Source organism: Grus americana, chromosome 4 (genome assembly GCF_028858705.1).
Source record: "Grus americana isolate bGruAme1 chromosome 4, bGruAme1.mat, whole genome shotgun sequence".
Classification (NCBI taxonomy): Eukaryota; Metazoa; Chordata; class Aves; order Gruiformes; family Gruidae; genus Grus; species Grus americana.
In genome coordinates, this window is record NC_072855.1 from 50,633,304 (window position 1) to 50,658,864 (window position 25,561).

At 37.0% G+C, this 25,561-nt stretch overlaps 1 protein-coding gene across 7 annotated transcripts in view; it reads left to right on the forward strand.

Moving 5' to 3' along the window:
• CCSER1 (coiled-coil serine rich protein 1) overlaps nucleotides 1-25,561 on the forward strand; it is a 712,872-nt gene that overhangs the window by 259,643 nt on the left and 427,668 nt on the right. For all 7 annotated transcript variants that reach the window (XR_008577013.1, XM_054824857.1, XM_054824859.1 and 4 more), the window contains exon 6: nucleotides 21,993-22,203. Coding sequence is in view for 6 of the 7 variants with exons in the window: in XM_054824857.1 (XP_054680832.1) it covers nucleotides 21,993-22,203 (211 nt within the window). In the remaining variant the exon portion in view is untranslated. The remainder of the gene's footprint in view (nucleotides 1-21,992; nucleotides 22,204-25,561) is intronic.

Sequence of the window (25,561 nt, forward strand, 5' to 3'; positions counted from 1 at the left end):
GGAGGTCATTGTACCACTCTGCACTATTGTGGCCCCACCTCGAGTACTGTGTGCAATTTTGGTTACCTCAATATAGCAAGGACATCAAACTATTAGAGTGTGTCCACAGAAGGGCAGCTGAGATGCTGAAAGGCCTTGAGGGCAAGACTTATGAGGAGTGGCTTCGGTCACTTGGTTTGTTCAGCTTGGAGAAGAGAAGGCTGAGGGGAGACCTCATCGCAATCTACAACTTTCTCAAGGGGGGCAGCAGAAGGGGAGGTGCTGATCTCCTCCCTCTGGTGACTAGTGATAGGATATGAGGAAATGGTATGAAGCTGCATCAGGGGAAGCTCAGGTTGGACATTAGGGAAAGGTTTTTTAGGGAGAGGGTGGTCAGTCACTGGAACAGGGTCCCCAGAGAAGTGGTCATGGCACCAAGCCTGTCAGAGTACTGGACAATGCTCATATGGTTTAGTTTACAGGTTGTCCTGTGAGGAGCAGGGAGTTGGACTCAATGATCCTTATGAGTCCCTTCCAACTCGAGATAGTCTATATTTCTATGAATTCTGTGAGCAATTACAATTTTAGCTATGTCTATCCCTGTAAAAGCATCTCAAATTTTATAGCACACAAAGCCATCCTGTGTGGCCGATGGCTATTGCTCTGTGGGTTTTTTTATTCTGTTTTTTGTTTTTCTGTGTGCTGAATGAGTAACTGCTGAGAGCGAAACACAAATCCTGGTGGTATAGATTCTGCTGTGACCAAAATTATTCTCAGTTCTTCATGTGTGTTTTTTCAGATGTGATGATGAATATTTAGTGCAAAAAGAAAAGGAATAAAAAAGCCAAAAGTGTTAATTTTTGCAAATATAGAACAGATTTTTATAAAGACTTTTTTTTTTTTTTTTAAGTACCCCAATACAATATATGCATTTAGAACACTCTTGAGAGTCATGAAACCGAGAGCAGCAGAGTTTACACTACTGGAGCAAAACTCTTGTTTGGCTGTCAGTGTGTTTCCTCTATGATTTAGATGCCATAAAAGTAATGCCTATGCCATTGACTAAAATGTAGACTTTGTGTAGGGGTAAACACCCTCTAAAAATGTCTGTACAGTCAAGGACACAGCTTTCAATTTAGGAAATAACATTTTTGTCAAGGAAAGAAAACAAAATCTCTTTCTGCGAAAACCAGGAAACAGAGCTGAGCAGAGTTGGAGGCTCTGAAGTGGGTTTCCTGCTTGCTCTTGTGGCCTTACACTAGTCCAAAGCAGAAACTTAGTTCACACAAATAAATTGCTATTTCCATATAACCAGAGCAATGATGATGGCAGAACATAGCAGATTCCATTCATGGGTTGCCTTGAATTTTGCAATGTATGTTTAGTCTGATTCAATACTGAAAGTGTTTTTTTCCAGTGAAAAAGAGGCTCTAAAAAGTTAGCTCCAACTGCTTAACTGCAGCTCAAACTTGCTTTTACTGTGAAAAATGAGCTAATTGAAGTACTATTAAACAATTGCTGTTACAACTGAGCAATAAAAGAAAGAAAAATGAAACAGTAGACTATTTCAGGTGTTGTATATTTGATAACAGTTCCTCCAAGAATGCATACGGCTGGAGCACCTCTCCTATGAGGACAGGCTGAGAGAGTTGGGATTGTTCAGCCTGGAGAAAAGGCGGCTCAGGGGAGATCTAATTGCGGCTTACCAGTACCTGAAGGGGCCTACAGGAAAGATGGAGAGGGACTGTTTATCAGGGAGTGTGGTGACAGGACAAGGGGTAATGGGTTTAAGCTGAAGGAGGGTCGATTTAGATTAGATGTCAGAAAGAAATTCTTTACTGTGAGAGTGGTGAGGTACTGGGAACAGGTTGCCCAGAGAGGTTGTGGAGGCCCCATCCCTGGAAGTGTTTAAGACCAGGTTGGATGGGGCTTTGGGCAACGTGGTCTAGTGGAGGGTGTCCCTGCCCGCAGCAGGGGAGTTGGAACTAGATCATCTTTAAGGTCCCTTCCAACCCAAACCATTCTATGATTCTATGATTCTATACAAAGATAATGTTGACCTGACTGATAAAATTGATCCAGAGCTGAAGTTTGTTGAAAGACAACCCTTTTAAGTGCAGACAGCCATGTAGATTGAGGTCTGTCAGAATGTGTTCTGGTGAAAATTGCTCATACAAAGATGTGTGACCATGTCTGTTCATGGAGCATTGGTGAAGGAGGCAAGGAGATCACCATGAGGAAGCCATTTCTTGTATTTTGCCAGCAGGCTGCCCAGTTTTTGATCCATGAGCCTCACTTTGGAAGAATTGCAACAACTTTGGCAAGCTTGCCTCAGTTTCAGAGATACCTGCCGCATCTGGTAGCTGCAGCAGTAGCTTACCCGGTTCTTTCTCTTACAGATTTTCACATTTTAAATGTATTCTTTGCATTTTAGAATAACACCAAATTCACATCCTACTTCCTGCTGTTTTCTTTTCCTCCTGACTGCTTTCTTTTTGGCATAGCAAGCCCTTCTGGCACACAATACTGAGAAGGCAATTTACATGCAGGAGAACAAAGGTTTCACATTTTGAATTTCTCAGCTATGTACTTTATACAGAAGAGCATGTTTGGCACATTTTCCATAGGGAGTGAACCAAAGCCTGCTGTCTGCTGTACATTATTATAATGGGAAGTGTCCCTTTTTGTGATCTTTAATATTTATTTTATAAGCTAACATTATGAATGCTGAATCTCTGTCATTGCTATTTATGCTGTATTTGTGCTTTGGGATAAAAAAGAAAAGCATCTGCATAGAAAAGGCTTATGGGAACTGTTCATACACTGAGATTTTTCATCTTGGTGTATGAAAAGTGTTATATAAAAAAGCATCAAGAAATCTTAATCCTGTTTATGCTTCAGAAGTTCCCTCTGGGGTTCAAATTTTTCTTACAGTGGAGACTGAACTCTTTATGAACACATTAACAGTCAGAAAGGATTTCCACATTAAGTGAAATAAAATCATTGGATTTTATTCAGAGTGAGATTATATAGAGTGGCTTATATCACGTATTGCTTTTATGTACTTTCACTACAAGAGTTTTAAAAGACAGGTGTAAATGTCAGTTCTGCAGAGAAACTGTGTGGCAGAGAGTCTTCCATTAATTTCTTCATCAAATTAAAATATTTTACTGATAATGCAATTAGGATTGCAACAGCAATTAGCTATTTATTGAAGTTTCTGAGGTTATTACCATATATATATTTCTTCTTTTCTTCCCCCGTATTATTTCTATTTTAAAAAAAAATTCGCCTTAGATGAGTCGATACTTCTGCCCATTTTGCCCCATTTGCAAGAATGATGTGTAACTTCTATTCCATCATTTTGTTTCTACTATGTAGGAAGGTATTTAAAGAAAATAAACAAATATATGACTGAGTCTTTCTACATATGAGCTAAAAATATTACAGCATACTTAAAAGATTAATGTGATGGCTGTAATCTGAAAAACTAACAACAAAGGAAAGCTAGAGAAGGAACTATATGAGCCGAATGTTAAGTCAGTAGTATGCTTTTAATATGCCAAATATTTTGTTTCTCAGATTGAGAACATTGTAACAGTTGTATACATATTATTTGTAGTATGCAAGTTGCAAGTTACTATGGAGCTTTTCTGGGAAAGACTGAGTCCGAGAGATTGCTTTTTAATTAACTTCATAGACAGGAGAATGAACTTAGAATTCTTACAAGCAGTTTGACCTAAGCATAAAAATTTTGCTAAATTAGTTGGCAGGAAGGGTGAGAGTTTCAGGCTCTGGTTCCAGTAGTCATTTTCAAACACTGTAGCCCAGATAAACTTAGAGCTAGATTAAAATAAAACTTTATACCTTCCCAAAGGCAGCTTCCTTGAGGCACGGGTGCATCATAGAGGTCCTTCTCTGTGGAAGAGCTGCCTTAGAAAAACCTTAACTGTCAGCTTGGTAAAAATTCCTAGTATGGTTCAAATCTCCATTTTCCCAATTCATGCTTTTTGGTTTTGTAATATAGTTCCCAATTATGTATAGTGAAATCAAGTAAATCTGAGAGTGATGGTTTCATAAAAGCAATACATTAGTGCTGAAGATAACTTCAGGGTCTTACCAGGAATTCTTTCTTTTTCTATTCTTTTTTTCCTTAGGGGATGAAAAGGTATAAAAAAACCCGGTTATACTCTCCCCTTGTTTCTCATTTGTACAAACACAAATGAGCACAAATAAATTCTGTGAACAAGTTTTCACAGATTAACTTGCTTGTCTCATTGAAATGCTTTATTTTCTTTTTCAAGGTCTGACATCAAACTGCTTCGAGTTAGCTTTGACGAGAAACATAATCTGTCCGTGCCCGAGTTTTCCATCTGTATGCGGGTGACAATAATTCACCATTTTTCTTGGCTGTCAGTCAGGACTTGCCTGCAGCTGTATACTTACATTGTAGTTCTCAGTCGGGCTGCTTGGAACTATATAATATCACAGGTGATGCTAAACTCAAGTTGAGCCTAAAATACCTACATTTAGTCTGCGTTATCCTGTCACTTCCATGTGCTTGGACTGCAGGACCAGGATATGTAGCTTATAAAGCAGGATCGTCATTCTCTCTTCATGGATTTTGGGTGGTCATGGGTGACAAAGTAAGGCACAGATGTGAGTGTCGTTCCAGTTGCCTTTCATCACTGGCTACTTGATATATTGTACATATTTACAGTTTCTTTCTGTTGCTCTTCAGAGCTGTCATTCTCTGTGTTAGACACAGTCAAATTGCTCTTACTGTAAATTTCACTTCTCAGTTATTGATTTTCTTTTCCATGAATGATTCATCATGTATTTATTTATTTGTTAGTGCTTCAGTGGGGCTTTTTATTTCAGCTTCTATGCTCCACTTCCTTAAGAGATGCCTGTCTTGATGTTTATTTGTCTTTCCAGTCATTATTTCTACTAGGAAACAGTGTCAAGTAGTGAACTGGGTGATGTGGTGTGGCTCGTGGGCTTTGGTGCTTTGTAGGATTTTCAAAGCAGAGCAGTAACAGGTTTTGTCATCACAAGTTTGGAAAGTGTATCCGAAACAGAAGTATTTACTGGATTTTGCATTCAGGCAGCAAAGAATAGAGTCTGTTTTTTTCCTTCTTTGCTTCCAAGCAGCTATTCCTAAAAAGCAGGAAAAAATGTCGCTTATATCTTCAAACAATATTTATATTTTCTTACAACTGACTGCCTCAGTGAGTTCTAGTGCAGAAGTCTTTTCCTATCCCTTTGCCCATTTGCAAGGTTTTGTCTCTTGAAAACAGGTGCAATAGAGGAAGTATACATAAATATTAGAAAACACTAGCAAGGCAAACTGTTCTTGAATGTCTTTGGTAGGATCAAGGAAACAACTGAATAATAAGGCTTTTAGCCAGGTGTGTTCACCTAGAACCACTGAAATCACTCTTTGCCATCTGTCTGGCATTACTGGAATGAGTTTGGAAGGATAGTTTGGGGGATTCGCAGCACAAAATGAGGTGATAACTTCTCTTCTGTACCCTTCACTTTCACATACAAGTCCTTGAGGAAAGGAGTATTTTTTGATTATATGCCCTTTCTCTTTTTTCTGCATGTTTTGCCTGAGCCCTTGCATTGTTGCTGTGGGTGGCTCAGAGCTTCCTCCTGCTCTCAACTACCTAAGTGCAATTTGTACATATATGACAGGAATCTTTGATCAGTCAAGAAACAGCATTAATTGCCTTATGCAATGAATACAATGTGTTGAGATGGTGTGGTGGTACAAGGTAAACCCCACACCTTTACATAAGTGAAACTTGTGTCTTTCACCTAAAACTAAAAAGTTCCCTTCAGCAGCAGTAGCCGTTGTCACATCAGATAGATGTCGGAGTTCTGCTACATGAAGCTCCTTCTCTTATGTATCTAAATCTTTATCCTAATTTCTGCAACCATGAAGTAGAGGGAGACAATAAAAACATTTTAGCAGGAATACTCTTCTAGACCTTCAAAATATCTGTTCAAAAATGTATTGGGATTAGTTCAGTCCTAGAGCAGGAGCAGCTCTTAGGCTTTTTAGCTGGGAGGGATTCACCCTTTCCCCACCTCCCCCTGCCTGAGGCCACTGCACAGGCACAATGCACTTCTTCTGATGTGCTGTGGTGTTGGATTTGGCATTGGCATGTCCACTGGGCCTTTAACACATGAGTAAAACAACTGAGAAATACTTGACCAGGCTGACCCGGTAATGTTCTGGTAGGGAAGAACCCTACAATCCCCAGTGTAAGAGCTGCCCGTACTCTTCAGGTTTTTTAGCAGAAGATAGCTCTTTTTTTAAAAAAAAAAAAAGTCCCCTGCTTTAACTCTGCTTTGTGACTTCAAACACTGATGGCAAGCTAACTGAAAATGGAATTTTTTTCCACTTAGATGTAGAAATTTGAAATTCAGTGGAGAGAGTCAGGAGAGACCACAGTTGAAGTTACACAAGTAGTGTGATAAGCTCTGAAATGCCTCAGCAGAATATGAAATTGCTTTTGATCTCCTTCTGAGTCGGAACATGCACAGAGATAGACTGCTGGAACACAGGTGAAATAGTGTCCTCCGGGCTGGGAAGAGGATGTCCTTCAACAGTACCTCCCTATACGTTCACTCTATATTATTTCCCTTCCTCTCTAAAAACTTCTCAGGATATATTTTATGTGTTATTACCAACATTTGGATCTATGACTGCCATGAAATTTACTGCTTCTGTAGCCAGTAGTGCTAATGAGAGGCTCAGTACTTTCTTTTCACATTTAAGGAATAGTTTAGCGTGATGATAAAATGTGCCAACTTAAGCAGGGATATAAAGTAGAATTCTTGCCTATATTAAATTATTACAAGTCCAAATATTTCTCATATAAGAGCAGTAAGCCCAATTTGAAGAGATTTTTGCTAGTTTGTGTGTTTTATCTTCTGTGTACTGTGATAAGCAGTGCACCTATCCAAGGCTTTAATTGTTTTTTCTGCCAATATCAAGAATAAAAGAGGAAACATGTACCAAATAGTCACAAAATAACAAAACTGCCAGCTACCACACATCTCTCATTAATTTTGCACCTGTTTTTATTGATAACCTTATGGGCCTATAAACAAAAGCGGTTTCAGTTTGCTTTAGTTTGGTTAAATACCAGGAATCTTGTGGATAAAGAGTATGTATGTATTTTCCAACCTTCCAGAGCTTTCAACTAGTTTCAGAGATGAGTATAGAAGGATATAAAGACAGACATAAATATATAATCAAGGTGCAGAATTGCTATTTTTTCACCTTGGTTATTCCTTGCCATTTTCAACTGTAGTTACCCACTGTGTCTCTTGGAAGTACTGGAATTTAATGCTGATTAAAATACCAAACTTTTTTTTTTTTTTAAAAAAAAAAGGTGTAGCACATACAAAATTGGAAATAAAGTAATTAAGTATAGAATGCTCAGCCTGTTGTTTTAGATGATGCTGTGGGGAAAAAAGTCATCTACACAAATAACATTACCAGTTGTCTCACTTAATCAGCCAAGCAGGATAAAAACAAAGAAGAGTGGAGACTAATAAAGATACACCATCTTAAACTTTCTTCCTTAAAACTTTTGCTGGTTTCAGTGGCTGCCTCAACAATTATATTGATACTGCAGTCTCTGCAGTAAATATCTAAGTGACTTCTTTGGTTCGTGTTCTGAAGGGACAATCATTTATTCTTGTGTAGCTTAATCGTCCTTGTAGGATCCACAGGGTTCCTCTCTGTTGGTAGCTGATCACCATTTGTAAAAAGCAGCGTTCTAGTCTTCCACTTAAAGGCGTGAGAATTGCAATTATTTCTTTGGTTATCCTCACTTAGTTTGCTTTAAAAATGAAGTTAATATTCCTGTGCCTCCTGCTGTCTATTTTCTCTTCCTCTTCTCTTCCTCTTCTCTTCCTCTTCTCTTCTCTTCTCATTATTATTATTCTGGCAAGAGCACATGACTTGTGACATGCAAGTTCTGCATGTCAAAAACTCTTAATGGCTTATCCTGAGGAGCAAGAGTAAAGATCTCATACCTTTCACCATGCATTTCTGAGAGATTTGCAAGTGCAAATCAGAGGTCCAGTAGTTTGGATTGGGTCTTCCATGTTTTCTGACACATGGATAAAGGCATTAATTGTCTGACAGTTTTTGCCTTCATTTAAATGAGTTGCTTCATTTATCTCTTAGTTATTCCTGTGAAGGGCTTTATTCAGAAGTGATGGGATGAAGGAGGAACCATCTGCATTAGGTTAATGAGTTCTTACTGTATTTTCTGTTTTCTAAAAATAATTTGTAATATTACAGGACTTATAAAGTAATTAGAGGAGATTTTTGCTTAAACTGTGCTCTGATCTAGGAATTTCTGTTTCCTTTTTTCCAACATTGCATTTGTTCTTGAAAATTAAAGAAAAAGCTTGACAAATGATGTTGTGTAAAAAAAATGCAGGCTGCAGCCCATCAGGGTTCGTTTTGTCTGATGGATGATACTAAAATTTCAAAATGCTGCTTCTAGAACTAATAAAAATGCCTCTAAGGGAAAACTTATTTATTTAATTGTCTGCTGCCAGATTTTGCTGGCAAACATTATGTTTTGCCATGTGACCCTGGCCAAGCTGAAAATTAATTTCAGCAAAAGATAGACAGTGGTTCTATTGAGAAGGAGGAAAACTTACAGATTATGCTTGGAGTTTAGTTGGAACCCTTGTACTAGTCAAAGGATCTTCTAAATCAGCCTGTTTTCAATTTAGCTTGACTGTGCTTAATAACCTCAATTTATTATGCTGGCTGCATGACGCCTTCCAGGAGAAGAAAGGTAGTGCCTTGTTAGGGGTGCATATAGGGATACAATCTTCCTTTGTGGAAACACCTCTATAGTAGTTTTGAGAGTTTGCTGCCAGGTGTTAAAGTGTGGGAGATGCAGGTACACAGACTGTGGGGGAAGGGATATTAGGAGACCAAAGAAGTGAGATGGAATCAAAAATTCCAAGGACAGATATCCCTACTCCTCTATATTGCATGGGAGGAATGTGAACAATTCCTGGCCACTCAAAGAAACAACTAAAAATATGCATTCTGCATGCCCACAGGTCTTTAGTGCCCTCTTCTCTGTCCGAAGCTTTCACCATGCTTTACATCAACTTGCTATTTTAATCAATAAAGGAAGTTTTTAGTTAGGTGGTAAAAATCTCCATAAATGGCTAGATGCAGACTCAAAGGCATGACATTTCGATTTTTGGGGCCTAAGAACTGTGGATTTAAGTGAATGCTGCTAGCTTCCCTATGGTTTTGTGACATCAGGATTTTTTTAAGAGGTAATTTGGTATCTGGCTCATCTTTCTCCATCAACTCCTCACAAAGCAAGTAAAAACCAGTGCATATTTGTCAAATATATATTTGTCAGTCCTGTCAGAAAAAATGAACTTTATCCCTTTTTGACCAGTGCCCTTCACTGTATTCACCAGAATGATATTGTGTCTCCTGGGAGATGTCACAGAGGAGAGGAAGACTTTTATCATTTTTACCATCTTTGGACAGAGCAGTATTTGCATTCTGGGCTTCGTTTAGAAGACAATTGGGCAAAGATAGTGATCGGTGTTTATTCGGCTTAGTATGAATAGGAATCTTCCCCTTTGCTACCAGCCAGTGTTATCTTTTTTTAAATGTCAAGTACGCTTCAGTGTGCACAAAAGAGAAGATGAGATAGCATTCACATAGGCCCATGCTGGAAACAGAGGTATGGCTCCGGGAGAGGGGTATTCACACCTCTGTGCAAGCCTTAAGAAGGACACCCGCCCAAATGACCCACAGAGAGCACCTCTGAACACAGTCTGTTCTGTTGTATATTATATTGAAGTTGTGACGTTAGTCTTAAAGCTGAGACACTCCAGACTAATTAGATGTCTAATTACAGGTCTAGAGAAAGCCTCTTTATTTCCTAGGTATGTTGTCTGCTTCTCTTTTTATTGAAGTTGTTCTCAAAATGTCTTATTGCTTGTTCAAATGCATAAGAAAACAAAGTTGTTTTTTTTAAAAAAAAAAAAAAGACACAAAAAAACCCAACCCACCACCCACTCAAGGAAAAAAGAAGAAAAAAAAGACAAACATTCTGGTAATAGCAGGCAAATTTCTTGTTCATCCTTCTGTTACGCTCTCCTAATTAATCTTCTCTTTTTCTCTTCTTTTCTCTTCTGCCAGTGTCCGATGTGTAGTTGTGTGGCATCTTCCCTGTCAGTGCATGCACACCCTAAAGTGTTCCTAAGGTTTTGTTTGTCAGATTTAGAGAGTGACAGCCTGGCCAGTAATATGTATGCTAATGCAAGTGGCTGATGGATTTCTGGTCCCTGAAAGCAAAGGTGGGAGGATGGCCTCGCATTAGCAACTCAGAAGATTCAGAGTCATAAGTCAAGCGATACTAAACTTCAAAGATTGTACAATGTCTATATGTGCACAGGCATATCTTTTGAGCTCTTTCTCTTCTGCTTTCAAAATCTATTGGGTGTGCTTAGATCAAGATTTCAAGCTGTATCTGGCAACAATGCAGGCCAGAAATTGACGTTTTGTGCAGCTTTTATTTTAAAAAAAATCAACTTATCCCAAAAGCTGGAGCGGTATTGCTAAGTGCCTTGAAAATAAATGAGTTTGCAAGTTCAGTTTTAATCTCAGTCTAGATGGAGCTTTGGACAGCAAGTTTTAACACATACTCCAGCAGTTATTAGGGCTGCATGTTATTAATGCTCTCCTGAAAAGACTTTGCAAAATTAGTAACTAAAAGTATTAACTACTCTATTATGTAATGTACATTTAATGTTTCACAGAAGAAATGCTATGAAATCTATTATAAATTAATAATCTTACTAAATATTTAATAACTTCCTCAAAGGAACATTTACAAGTGTGTTTTTTCATTATCATATTTGTTGCAACCTTAAATAAATTAATGGTACAAGTTATAACAGTACTGTTAAGTTACAAGAAATTGTGTTGTGAATATTACTGTTATTTACTGCTTAAAATTCGAATATGTGGAGTGCAGAAGAATTCAGACATCAGACATTAAATGCGAATCATGGGCCATATGTTCTCAGTGACATGCATCTTTTCTAAACTTGCAGTTTTGCACAATACTAGTCTTCATGTTCTTCTCAACCTTAAACAAGCCTGGCATTCCAAACTAGAAGCAATTACGGTAACTCCAAATATTCAGGTAATTCAAGCAGAGTCCCCAAAGTAGAGAATGCAGCAACCAGAGAGTAAACAACTGAAACAAACATTTAATTTTAATGTGACGATCTAAAAAACAAAGTTAAAAGGCAGAGGACCTAATGTCCTGGAAGCAAAGAGAGAGATGAGGCATTGTAGAGAGAATGAAGCTTCTGATGGGACGCGGTTTGTAAGCACTTCTGCATCAACACAAAAATATTGTAAGCAACACACGGTGCTAGTATTGAAGTTTTAGCATGCTACTTCCTTCTGTGTGCTGGTGTACAAATAAATATTTAGAGAGGTTTAAATATGATTCAGGCATCTGAGCTTTGGTCCTTCACAGTCAACCAAACCAAACATCTCTCATCTGCCTCTGGCCTCAGTTTGACAGTTTTTTAGATTTACTTTTTCATAGCAGGTCACATTACGGTGGAAAAGAGGGAGGAGGAATTTTTTCTTCTATAAGAGGGCAATACGGAAACACTACTGCAGTGCTTTAGTCAAATTAAACTAAATATTCTGATTATTTTTTAATGAGTTGTTTGCAATCAAAAAGAAAAGCATTGAAGACCGTTCTGGCAAAGGCAGAGACATCTCCTCTAGGTGGGCTAGATTCACCATATGATAAAATAACATGTTTCTGCTGTGGCACTTAGTGATTGATTATGTCATGTAAGAACAAAGCAATTAGGTTAATTCAGACATTAATTGGTTTATTGCTTTCTTTTTGTTTGGTCTCTAATGCCTTTGTTTAAAAAATCGAGCATGTACTTCTGGAGGGGTTTAATTTCACTAATTAAAATCCGAGTGCACACATTGCAACACCTGCCTTGTAAGTGAAGCCTGTCTGAATGAATAACAAGTCCTCCGGTGGCTTGAGAGCAGGCTCACAAAGAGATAACACCCAAAGGGCCCCACAACTTACAAGCTTTCATCCCCATATAACTGGGAATTTGTTCTTAATAAGTTATTGGCCTCTATTTATGCCAATGGCAGTTTTTGTAAGTTGATGTGTTGAGCTGTGCAGCGTTCAGGGGAGGCTTTGAGCCTCTTGAAGGTGAGTGGTTCCTGGGACGTCTTTGTGCTTGTGAAGCTCTTGGTTCTCATGTTTGTTTTAAGATGACGTGCATCTGGATGTGAACTATTTATTTCACATTGGTACCTGGCACTCTTCATAGACAAGATTCAGCTAACGGTGTAGCTCAAAGTGCTAGAGCTACAGTTCTTGGATAGCTTTTATGCAGTTACTCTGAAAGGAAGGTTCTTTATTTCTTCTGTTCTGTACACTTCATTTACGGTTAATTTTGGCTGGAGCCCAGAAAGTGTATATTTTTTAACTGTGGGGAAAAATACATATTATTTCGCGTCTAAGTCTGCCAGGAACTGTTAATCATGAAACAACAGATTTCACATCAGTGAATGGACTGACGATTTCATTCTCACTTCTTGCTTTAAACACTGCTCTTTTTTATAAGTTCAACAACTTCTCTAGATACATGGTTTAACTTTTAGGTTGCTTTGCGTGGAGCCAGGAGTTGAACTTGATGATCCTCATGTGTCCCTTCCAACTCAGGATATTCTATGAGTCTCCTTGAAAATATCAAACAAATATATGTATATACATGCACACATAGACACATGTGCGCACATACTCAGCTAGCAAGAAAACACACTATTTGTAACCACTGTGCCAGGAAAAGCATCAAGTTTTTTATCAGCAAACTTCACTAAATGACTGGTGTATTGAATTAGCATTGGTGCTGGATTTCTCGTGTTGTTTTGTTACATTTGTTTAGATCAGGCTTTTGAAGTCACTGTGACTGTTCATATGTTTGTCAGTGGAATTGGAAATTTTGTAAAGGATTAATTCCATAGTGTTTCCTGAAAACCTTATAGAGGGGTTCAATTTAAGCATTAAAAAACCTCTAGTAGTTTGCTGTCTTTTAAGAATGGATATATAGTAACACGCGTGTTCTGGATTTCTTTATAAATTATGTCCCTAAAGCCATTACGTGCTTTCATTTATTGGTCATAAAAGAGGATTTAACATAAAAGCTCTTTTAACAATAACATTAGGTTCCAACTATTTTATGTGATAATGAAATAGGATAGATTTTAAAGTTGCAGTTTCTTCCTGACATATTAATCAAATTCCCTACATAAAGTAGGTGGAAGGTGTCCTCTGAATTTAAATACAACTCTTTTCTACTCATTATTCTTAAACTGTTAGAGGGCAATGAGAAGGGACACGCTTGTTTAAGCATATACTTTCACTAAAATGAAGGTCCATTGTGTTCATTCCATTAAAGAGTATTGAACATTATCTTCACTCAGAAAGCTGTATTTGTAATTACTGATTATTTTGCTGATTATATTATATTAATGATTATATATTTTACTATGTGAAAATGTACAGAGGTAATGATAAGTTTAGGATTACTAGTTGGAATTTTCTGAACACTCACGGAGTTTTAACTACCTAATTGTTGTACAGGGCATCCCTTAACTCTAACTGCTCAGCTCTGATGGTGTTTTTAGTCCTCTCTCTTCTAGTCCCTGGCATTCTGGCTGCCATCTAGTCCTGTAGGCGTGTGCATTTTTGCTAGTGGAGGGATGTGTGTAAGTACAGCACGATAACCTATAGGATGATTATTTAGATGTCCATATCTGTTCTCACGCCCTGGCATGGTTGGAAGCCAGGACATTTCTGTAATTGGACTCAATCCAGAAAGATTTCCCTGAATCACCTGCCCAGGACGAAGGCGGGTAGGGGTTGGGATGTAAGGAAAGCAAGCAGAGTGCTGAAAGTGCTCCTCTTTGGGTGTTCTAGTAAATATTTATTAGACCTTTAACACTGACTGTTACGCATCTTGAATGGACCTCTCAGCCTACACAAGTTGTAATGAATTGCCTGCTTGCTTCACAAAAGTGTTCTTAATGCTTAATAGCTTCATCAAAAGACAATATCTTGGTTTACGCGGGAGTAATGTGGTTAGGTGCTTCCCAAATATTTAAAAAACAAGTCACACAGGACTTGGAGTGGTTTGTGTCCTTTATAAAGTATATGAATTTTCCACTTAATTTTCTGGTTTCATTGGAAGTCCATCTTACCTGTCTAACTCATGTCTGTAAATTCTGCTAGGTGCTAAGCAAATATTCGTTGCAAACCCTGCTATCTTTTTGACTTTTAGTGGATTTAATCTTACGTGTTAACATACCTATCTTCCCACTGAAGCCTATACTAACAGTTCTGCAGCTTCTTCCTGGGCACAGCAAATACTTTTTTTTTCTTTTTTCTTTCTTTTTTTTTTTAATAAAATATACATAATTTTGACCAGAATTTCGAGAAGCTTTGGTAGCAAAAAATGCTGACCTGTAGTAGGAAGTATCTGACAATTCTTGTGCTTCTTGGAAGGCAGTCATCAAATCCACTATTTATCGTGATTTTTTTTGAGCTTTTTTTTTTTTAAATCTTTTTAACCTTGTAAAAACTTGACAGTTTTATATTCCATTTGCACAATTTCTAAAAGCAAGACTCAAGCATTTAGAGCAGAGAGCAAAGGTGAGGAGAAATGTTGTTTTGATCTAGAAGGTGGCAGTGGCAAAACAGATTTATATTTCTCCTTTTCCCCCAATACTATCAAGTTTGCTGGGCATGCTTGAATGCCTGTTGTCTTTAATAGATTAGATCCAAATTTTGTTCTTCTAGTCCTGAGTCAGCTGAGTTGGTCAGCTCTGTGGAGTGCATTTGGAGAGGACACCAAGTGCCTTTAGCTTTTATCTGTGTTGAGGCAGTGTCCAGTCAGAAGTATGTAGTGTTTACAAAGGCTGCAATGCCTGCAGGTGGATTTATCCATTGTCCAAATAAAAGGTTAGCCTTCTTTTGTTTATATCCCAACCAGAGATGTAATGCGAATTACTGCTTGCTTTTGTGAATAATTAAGCTGCAATTTATATTTTGTGTACCAGTTGTAAAATAATTTCAAGAATGATACCCTGTTGAATTTTTGGAGAAAAAGAATTTAAAAAAAAAAAAAAAGACTCAAACTCTGCCAAACTCTCAATGCCCGGCCAGCCTCATTTACTTTTCCTGGTTTGTCTGTAATGCTTTATTTATAACTGTACTGTTAGTACTTGAAATTGAGTAAGTCCCACTGGTCTCTTCCAAGTAACTATTTTTTTGGATGTTATCCATTTACTGCATGGTGTTACATTATCTTATTTGTATCACATTTAAATTTTCCTAGTAGATTCCAGGAGGAAGAAAAGGACTGAAATCTCGAGTGTTGTGTTTTTGTGTGCTAAATCAGGGGATATACACAGAGCTCTTTATTCTTATAGAATTTAGAGAAAGGAAAGAAATGCTTGACATGCCCATATCAGCTGTACGTTACCAGCAGCTGAAAAACTGAAGGCTTTTTTCCTTTTTTTTTTTTTAATTTGATTCCATATTTCATGATCACCAGGTTCTAGCCCAAAGGAAGTCTTTATGACTGTGATATAAACCTTTGAAAGAAAACAAGTTCTAATGGAAAAGGCTGACAGTCTCTTAACTTATAGCAGCACGAGCCATTAGAGTTTGTGTGCACATTTGTGTGTGGGTGCATAGTTTGATAGTGACAGATACCGAACATCATTTTTCTAAAAGGCTGACCTTGAAAAATCATAGCATCAGAGTACCAATAAATGATATGTAGTTCTAAAAGCTGTACAATGTCAAACAATATGTACCTTATGACACAGTGCAGTTTAATATTCTGAGATGTTGTCCCTGTAACTTCTGAAGCATTCTCTGTTAGAACAGAAGTAACGTTGAGAAATTGTGTGAGACAGTGAGAAGTATAAATTTCGATGCCAAAGAATGCTAATATGGATAATTAGCCAAGTGTTTATGTTCTGGTTACCTTTTTATCTTCTCAGCATTTTCAGAACTGAGTGAGGAGTCTGGCAATTTTTATCCTTCTTGACCAGATCTTGACAATATCTAGGCTCCTAGCAGTACATTATTTGATATACCCATCAGAACATTTAGGAACATGCTTTTAAAGGTCTATGCCTCACTTCTGCTAAATATGGGGAAAGGCCTTTTTTTCTTTCTTTTTTTTTCCTTCTTTCCAAAAGGTGTCTATACATTTCAGTTGTAAACTGTTTGGGATAGAACATGTCTCTTACTGAGATTAGTAAGAGATTACTCTGAGATTAAGATTCAGTCTGGGATGATTGTAGGCCTTGACTGTAATGTATATCATTGTAAGAGAGCCACAGAGTGCTTTGAACTGAATTTTGGAAGTCTTTGAGGTACGCAGATTTTTCTCTAAAAATCAGAAGTAATTGCTCTTATGTGTCGTATATAGTCCAACTGAAAGACCTTTCTCAAAATAGTAACTAGTGACTTTTAGCAAAGAGGAACCCTTTCATCTATTTGCTGTTGGTAAGAAAAAATGAAAATTCTAGATGGGAGAAAAAAGCGTGAATTGAAGGCTATCTAGTTTTGTATGAAAAAGGATTTCAGGATATAACCTCTGTATGGAGCTAATAACATTTTTCTAATGTAAAAGGACATATGTTTCCTAGTGGGCCAAGTTATGAACAAATAAGAGAAGTATTTTTGCTGAAATATTTATGAAGATCAAATTTATATGTGTTTATCTGTGACTGTGTGTATGAATTTTATAACTATATATAAAAATCTATATGTGTGTGTATATGCACACATGATGTACTTATATGTGAACATATACACATAACAGTTGTACACTCAAACACCGAAAATAAGTCATTTAAGGCTTTTTCGAAGGCCCTGCTTTAGAAGATAAGCCCTCTGGGAGGAAAGAAGGTATATTCAGCTCTTCCCACAGAGGCTGTGGTCTTTTACTCTGCTTGCAGAGCCGTCCTGATGCTCACAGTGTTACATGGGTTCTCTTCTGTTAAGCTGGTATCAAGAAGTGCAGACTCTGTGGGACCAATTGATTAGTTTAGGCTAATTCTGCTATAGCAATGTCTTGAGCACTGCTGATGAAAACTAAGAAGATTAAACTCTACATAATCTGGGGATCTTTATGTGAGTGAAGTTCAAATTACCATAAGCTCTTCAAGTCATTGATCTGAGGATTAGTAAGAAGGGAAGAATAAGTCAAACTAGCTCAAGTTGTGAATCTTTGGGTCTTTTTTTTTTCTTCTTCTTTTACTGGAGAGAGAAAAAAAAAACACCCAACAAAAAACCCCTTTAAAGATGCTTTGGAATAATAAAGTTGTTCTTGTTCTACCTTCTTAACGGAAAGGAGCTTTGAAAGAAGCTACACAATTGTCTCTCTTCCCCAGTTAGTTAACGTGCAGTTGCATTGGATTTATGGAGGCTATTAAAATGCTAAAAGTCACTGATTGATTATTTTAGTGCTATCTCACTATTTCAATAAAGAATGCTTTTGAAATAGAACTCTGTCTTAATGGCACTACCATTTTGTTAAATGTGGATATTGTAGCTTCTGGTTTTTTGTATCCATTAGAAATGAGGAAATATATTCATGGTGTTCAGTAGATATGTCCAGATACAACAGAAACAAGCAGCAGGCCCAAAGTACCATCAAGTTGCACAGGTTTTCATCCTATTTAATATATTACAAATTTGTAATGTATTTTCTGTGGATTTTCAGACCTTACGGTGACAGTAATTCTACTGACAGCTTGCTTTTCTCTGTTGTCATTTGTGGTCCCCTTAGATGTAACATGCAGCTGTATAGTAAGTATTCCACAGGTCGACACCACTTGAGCAACTTGAATTACTGTTTCCCCTGTGACATTGATATAAAGGACTGGGTAGAGTTTTAAGTATGTCATTTGTCAGACTTCGTCTGATCTTCATCAAACAGAATGTGAGAACCACTTGTTATCTGGGAAGAGAAGTCTTTAATACCTGGGAGAGAATTAAGAGCAGCTTCCTGCCAGTCTTCTAAGCTGTGAGTTGCCACTGCATCCACAGTTCATCTCAGACCTTTCAAAACAGGCTGGCTTTTCTCTTGCCTAGGAGTCTGGCTGGGTTACAAATCTCAAGCTTGGAGCTTCATGGCTCCATAGCCATGCTCAGAGATTTGAGATGACATCTACATGGGATGGTTCTTTAGTGCACATCTGCATCGCTGACATCCTGCAGAATCGAGCGATCCCATCCAATTTGACTGTACTGCCAACCAAACTATGCCAGGGAATTGTTTGAAAGAGTGATAGCTGGGTTGGGTGAAGCCATTTCAGAAGTGCTTTAACACTGACTGACTTCCCGTGCCCAGGAACATATTCGGGTATGGTTTTATTAAAGTAGGGACATAGCCTACGTGTGTGTGTATGTCAGGCAAATTTAGAGCTCAGACAGGAGCCATATATTTCAAACTGACCAAATTACTTTTCTAAAATATTTTATGTTGATAATATTATAGAATTAATAGTCATTTAAATGACGTACATTGTCGTTGGCCATTAAAATAGACGTTTTGAGGCTTTTATCCACATTTTCAGAAGTTTGTCACAGATAACATTTGCCTGTGAAATATTTTTATTACAATAAATGCATCTTTGGAAGGTGGAGGGGGCTGGTGATCTCCTCCACTACCAGTCGAGGAACCAGTCCATTCTCCAACTTCAGAGGTAAAAAGATGTTTTACTAGTAAGGAGAAACTTCTAATTTTAGTAAGAACTTTTTTCTTTTTCTTGCTAAATCTCTACCGCTGCTTTGAGATGAAGTGCAGTGGATTACCATAATAATACTGTAATAGACCACCTGGACATTGTTAATAATGTACTTGATGAAATATCAGTTCCGGAATGAAATTAAAATGGGCTTTTTCCTGCAGCGAGTAGGAGTTGTATCAGACAGTGAAGAGGTTTTTTTCTGTCACAGATCAGCTATATTCCTTTCAGATAGTTCAGAGGTACTATATGATCTGAATGCTCACTGTATACCAACTCGAGTCACCATTTTCCAGTAGTAATTGGGTTAGATTTTGAACTATTATGACCATGAGTGATAATGGGTTATTATGGTGCTTTTCATACTTTAGTACAAGGTTCTGTATTTGAAAAGACAGTAATTTTGTGTGTTGAGCAGTGTGATGTCAACATAAAGCCCACTGAAGTCATTGGAGGTATTTTCTTCAGTTGAAATTAAGATTTGCTGTATTTCCAGTACACTTATAGCTTATACATAAACACTGTGTCTCCTCCATGTAAGAGACAATGATAGTTCTTCGAGAGTACTGCTTGCTTCCTCATCACTGGAGCAGCAGGGTATTGCTGTTGATGTCAGGTTCTTCACCCTGATATGTGCTGTAAATGACTCCTTCTGCGAGGCATTACATCTTAAGTTGGTCCTTTCTTAGTGTCAGGATATTACCCACATAAGATGCCTCTTCAGGAGCATGAGGAAGATGAAACTTCAGTGGAACTCACAAGTGAACATGCAGAATATGCTAAGGAATGATTAGTCTCCCAGCCGGCAGGCACTGGACAGGAAAAAAGAGGACCTTGTTGTTTCATCTTATTCAAATTAAATAATGTGCTTTTCTGCCTACATAAATCTTACTCAAGTGTAGATTCCAATAGTTTGAATGTGGCTTCTTTTATAAAACCTTAAAAGTGGCCTATGTTATGAAACTTCAGTTAAAAGTTGTTTTTTCTTTGCATGATTTATACCTGAGGCTTCTTTAATAAAGGCTATGAATCAGCAGTGGCTTAATACCTTCAGTCAAAAGCACCTTTACCATCCACCTCAGACTATTATTTTAAAGGACACAAAATATTCTAGTAGTAAAGTTATTTCAATGTATTTAAAAAATAAAACAGACTAATGTAATTGCTTTACATGAGTCTCGAAAAGCCTGGATTAGAAAATTTTAGTTTCATTGGCCATCATAAGTATCTATCCATATCCGTGGTCTCCATGGTGCATTTTTTGATCTAACACGTCCCTACTGCACATTACATAGCTTGCAAAATATAAAAATGAACCATCCATAAAAGATAATTCTAGTAGCCTCATTTCCAATTTGTTACTATGGCACTGGGAATTGCTAGTCTTGAGAAATCACATTAATCCCTTTTTGTATGTGGTTCCTATGAAACCAAAGTTAACTAAAGAAAATTTCATGTGAAAAAATATTTTTTGTCCTTCCAAAATATGGCCACGCTTAAAATTCAGAATCAGTTTTGTGTTGCATGAAAATTCAAATGGAACAGAAAATTGGAACTATACATTAAATGAATAATAATTGTCATTTTCTTCACCACTTATGCTAACATCTTTAATTGTAGTGAATTAATTTAGTATGAACACGGATGTTATGCATTGCTGTTACAACACTTTTGTAATTTAGTAGTAATTAATATACCACTATTGCACAGTTCAGACACATTCTCAGATTTATTCTCCATTCAGATTTGTTCTTTTTCCCTGTTCGTTGAAGAGAAAATAGGTGCAACATTAAAGTTGTGAATGCTTTCATGCCAGAAAATCCTTAGTGTTTTTAGTTATATTCTGTTCCATCAAAATGTCAAGTAATCTCTAAATTATTTTTCTACTATTAATTTTTTGCCTGATTGTGGCTGATTTTGGCTGATTGAATCTATGACCTCTGGATCATAGAATCACACAGGTGGGAAGGGAGCTCTGAAGGTCTCTTTTCCAAGCCCTGGCTCAAAGTAGGTCCAATTAGAGCAAGTTACTTAAGGGCTTGATGCTTCATGTTGTGAATATCTCCAAGGACGGGTGTCCCATAACATCTCTGAGCCCCTGTTCCTTTGTTTGACCACCCTCGTGGTAATAAGTAAGTAAATAAAGTTCTTATATTTGGTCACAATTTCCTGTATTCTAGCTTCTATCTATTGCCTTTCATCCTATTGCCGGCATCCCTAAGGATAGCCTGGCTCCATTATCTTCGCACCCTTCCAGTGGTGACGTTGTTCTGGTCAGCAGTGAGATTGCCTTCGCCTTCTCTTTGGAAGACTGAGCAAAGGTGGCTCTCCTAGCCTTTTCATTTATTATGCGCTCCAGCACCCTCGCTGTCTTGTTGGTCTTTGCTGGACTTGCTCCAACATGGCAAAGTCTTATAGATCTTATCTTGCCCTGATATTAAAGGAAGATAGTATGTATGCAGCAAAATAATGGTATTCCGTTACCTCCAAAGTCCATCAAAATCTTTCCGAATCTTTCTATTGTCTTTAATGGATTCTCAGCCACAACTTAATGTTGTTTTGTTTCATATTCTGCTTAAATAGCTTCAATGGTAACTAAACTTTAGAGTGAGTACAGATTAATTAAATTTCAAATTCTGTTTTATAGAATAGCAAGTTCATCTTATGTCACTGGGCCAGCCCTGAAGGGAGTATTTCCTTTGGTGGTTTTCTTTTCTTTTTGAGTTCTAAGTCAAAGCATATGGAAAAAACGTGATTTAGCTTTTGAAACTGAATGATAGATTTATTTTTTTCATAAAGCTGAACTGAAATAAAATAAACCCATAGCAGTTTTGCCCATAGGATATTTAGTTTTAAGAACATGGATTTCTTTTGAAGGGCGTGGGATAGAACATGGGCTTCAATTCCTGTAGAAAATGTTATACATATAAATGCATATTTCATTGCTAACACCATATGGCCATATGTACATCATAAAGGCCATTCATGCTAGAAGGCTCAGAAAGTGAATGCGTAATGTGTATTTAAACTCAAAGGAACTAAAAGTCAAAAATTATTGAGTTCTTTTTCATATTTCAGGGTTGATCATTCTGTTTTCTCTTGTAAGGAACCTATCTCTGAAGCTGTCGAAGGAGGTAGACCAAGGAGAAGCCAGGTACCCTCGTGTTAGCCAGCTGGCTGGCAGCCCATCTGTGGAGTGGCCTTTTACTGGTCTGGAAGAAGGTGGAGGCATTGAATCTTTGCCCTTCAGATTGATGCTGCAAGATTGCACAGCTGTAAAGACATTGCTTCTGAAAATGAAGAGGGTTCTTCAAGAGGTAATCACCCACTCATTTGTTAAATTAATAGCTTTCAGCATTAATGAGCTAAGCAGCAGAAAAGGGTCAGAAGAGTTTATGGACTTGGTGTCTTTTAATATGTCTTGAATATATGGAATTGATGCAGAAGTATAAATAGCAGTGCCTCAACATGGTGGAGGTCAGAAAGTTTATACTATAGCAGAATTTAACTGATACTGCCATCTTGGTGTGCAGAGTATAAAGCTCCTGAGCTTTTACCAAAAAGGGGGCAGGGGAGATGAACTGCTTTAGATCAAAATAAATTGTATTGTTTTCCCCTAGTATTTTAGAGCTTTTCCTTTTTCTTATTATGTTTGTTAATCAGTATGAATTTGCGTGCAATTTATTCAGAGGAGAGATGCAAAGGAAGAAAATGTTATTTTAAGTAACAGTAGTAAAATTAGAGGTTACTAGCTTGAGTTTGTAAATGATGACTGAGATCAGATTTCTTAGGCCATTCTAACAATTTCAAGAGTCCCGGCTTGTCCTGTCCTGCTGTATTCTCCTGCTTCTGCCATGGACTGCTGGTGTTGCTTTGAAAATTTTCTTTTGCATCCAGTGCCCTTTAGGATTTTAGAAGAAATAAAATTATTATTGGGTTGGGGTTTCGGCTTTTTTTGTCACTTTCCAGCTGTGGAGCTTTGACTCAGACACATTTTTGATAAGCTTTCATCTTAGTGAACTGCAGCGTGCGTCGTCTTTGAGATCTACAAGAAAGATAATTTTGTTTGGTTTTTGTTCATATAATTACAGAATAATTTAGGTTCAGAGGGCTCTCTGGAGGTCCAATCCCTCTACTCAAAGCAAGGCCAGCTTAGAACAGGTTTCTCAGGTCCTTGTCCACTTAAGTTTTCACATTGCCTCTGGGCAACTGTACCAATATTTGACTACATCATTATAATTTTTTATCCTAAGATATAATCAGAATTTCCCTTGTTGCAACTTCATCATATGATGAAATGCTAGTCGCTTAACTGAGACATTTAGATACCAAAACAAGTTTTGGAAAGTTTGTGGTTTTTACTGCTCACTTCTTGATCATCTGTATCTAAATTCAACCAATTGTTGTCCTGTCTGAGAAGGTTTGTCAAAGGTTTAGCCATGGTGTTTACCCATTAAGCCTTCTAAATAGCATGTTTCTGCTGGATGGCAAGCCTCATGCCTTCCGGTTTCCTTCAGCTCACTAGAAACTTTATGTATTCTATTTGGCTTCTTGATGGACTTGTATATTGCTGAATCCAGAATTGAAATCATTAATTCACCATTAGTTCCTGCTTATATAATGTCAGAATATAGAGTGAATTAAAAGGTTCTTGTCCACTGAGAAGGATTCATAACCGTATTATATATGGAAATAAATAATAATTATAATATTATATGACATAGCAGTGGTAACAGTGAGCTGGTAACATTGGCAGCATGCTCTGTTGCTTCTAGTGTGAATAATTCTGTTTTGCTCAGGAAAGTTCGTTCTTACCACGACGGTAAGTGTAAGAATTTTATTTTTAACTTACCAAGCTCCATTAAACTTGTGTAAGAATCTACTGTGATTTTCTGTATGGAGATATGTTGTACCTTATACTACTTCGTCTTTAAACACATTCACCAGATGATCTCCACAAAAGGAACACAAGGTATTTCCTGTGACTCACTGGAATTTCATGTCCAGTTACTAATACTTACTTATGTAACTTGTATTGATTTTATTTTTTCATATTAATCATTCAGTCTTTTACTTACTTGTTCCTTTGTACCATATAATGTCCATCTCCCCATCTGACTGTAACGCAGTGTGATTCTGTCCTTTCCTTTTCTTTTCATCTTGCCTTCCTTATGAAATCAAAATGGCCTCTTTCTAATTCTACAGTTGGATGTTGTATGCGATGCATATATAATATATATGCATTGTAATTTATCTCCCTGTTTTTCAGCACCATTGAGATGGAATATCCTACTAGTAATACACATTGTTCTAGTACATGGCTAAACACAACTCTTACGTAGCTGGAATGAAATGACCAATGTGATGATTATTGCAAACTTTTGCTACATTGAGTTGTTATTTGTATTTTGTTTTTTAATGCATGACTTGTATAATATCAGTGATAGAAAAGATATGGTACTTTTTGGTAGCCCTATCTCAGAAATAGTCATTTGATATGTAGTGCAATATTCCAGTTCTACTAATATAAATACACATACTAATTCTTGAAACAGAAATTACTTTTCAAGGTCATTATGGAGATATGAAAACTGTAGTTCAACAAAGAGTTAACAAGCCTGTCCACTATACAGTGAGCATCATCCATGGTATAATGCAGGAGAGTGAATGAGCAGTAACAAAAAAATATTCACAAACAGTCTTTAAAACACATTAAAATATTAGGAATTAAGCCAAAACCAGAATATGATTCAAAAGAACATAAGTAGCTAGTTTGAACAACCAAAGAGAAGATGACCTTGAAATTCATTACAAATTGATATTGGAATGCCACAACTTGATTATCTTCAGAAATACAGACATTTATACATTTATGTCACTTTTAAATTATTAGTGGAAGACTCTAGGAAAATATAATTCCATCAAATTGAAATATTGTGTCGAAGAATCTGATAAATAAGTCATCTGAACATATTTGGCAGGCAGTTTCCATGGAGAAGGTACCCTGCTTCCATTGTAACTAGATGTAATTTCTTCTTCAAAAAATCACTTCCGTCCCAACCAATATTATAAATCAGACTCACAACAGTACAGAATTAAAAGACAAAAATGAAAAATTCTTTCCTTGCCATGGAATGTTCATGTATTTTTAGATTTTGTGAAACATAGTCTCTGGCAGGCTTATATGGTATTGAAGTGAAATATTTTATGCCTATAACAGTATAAAATAAGTGTATTTATTTATAAAAATAATATGTCACATGTTTTCATCCACTTTAAAAAATACACAAAGCATGCAATCTACATGGGAAAAATGGCACATAAGTTTTCAGAAAAAAAGCTGCAGTATTTCTGTTTTATAGCTGATCTTATCCATAGAAGAAGAAATTACAGTAGTGTACACCTCTTTATTGAAAAATAACATGTTAATTGAGTTAAAATATTAGTCCAGTTATTCAATGTAATCCATCTTCTTAAGCACTGAGCACTGCTTCTAAGGAACAATTTAATTATGATCTGCCAATATGTAATACTAGCTAGTACAGTATGCTATTTTTTTTGTTGCAGTTGCTTGTAATTGAAGAATCTAAATGGAAAAACTGCATACAATATATTCTGTACTGTGCTGCAGATTTATAAAGCTGTGAGTTTAGCTTGTTATTAGTCTTATCGTGA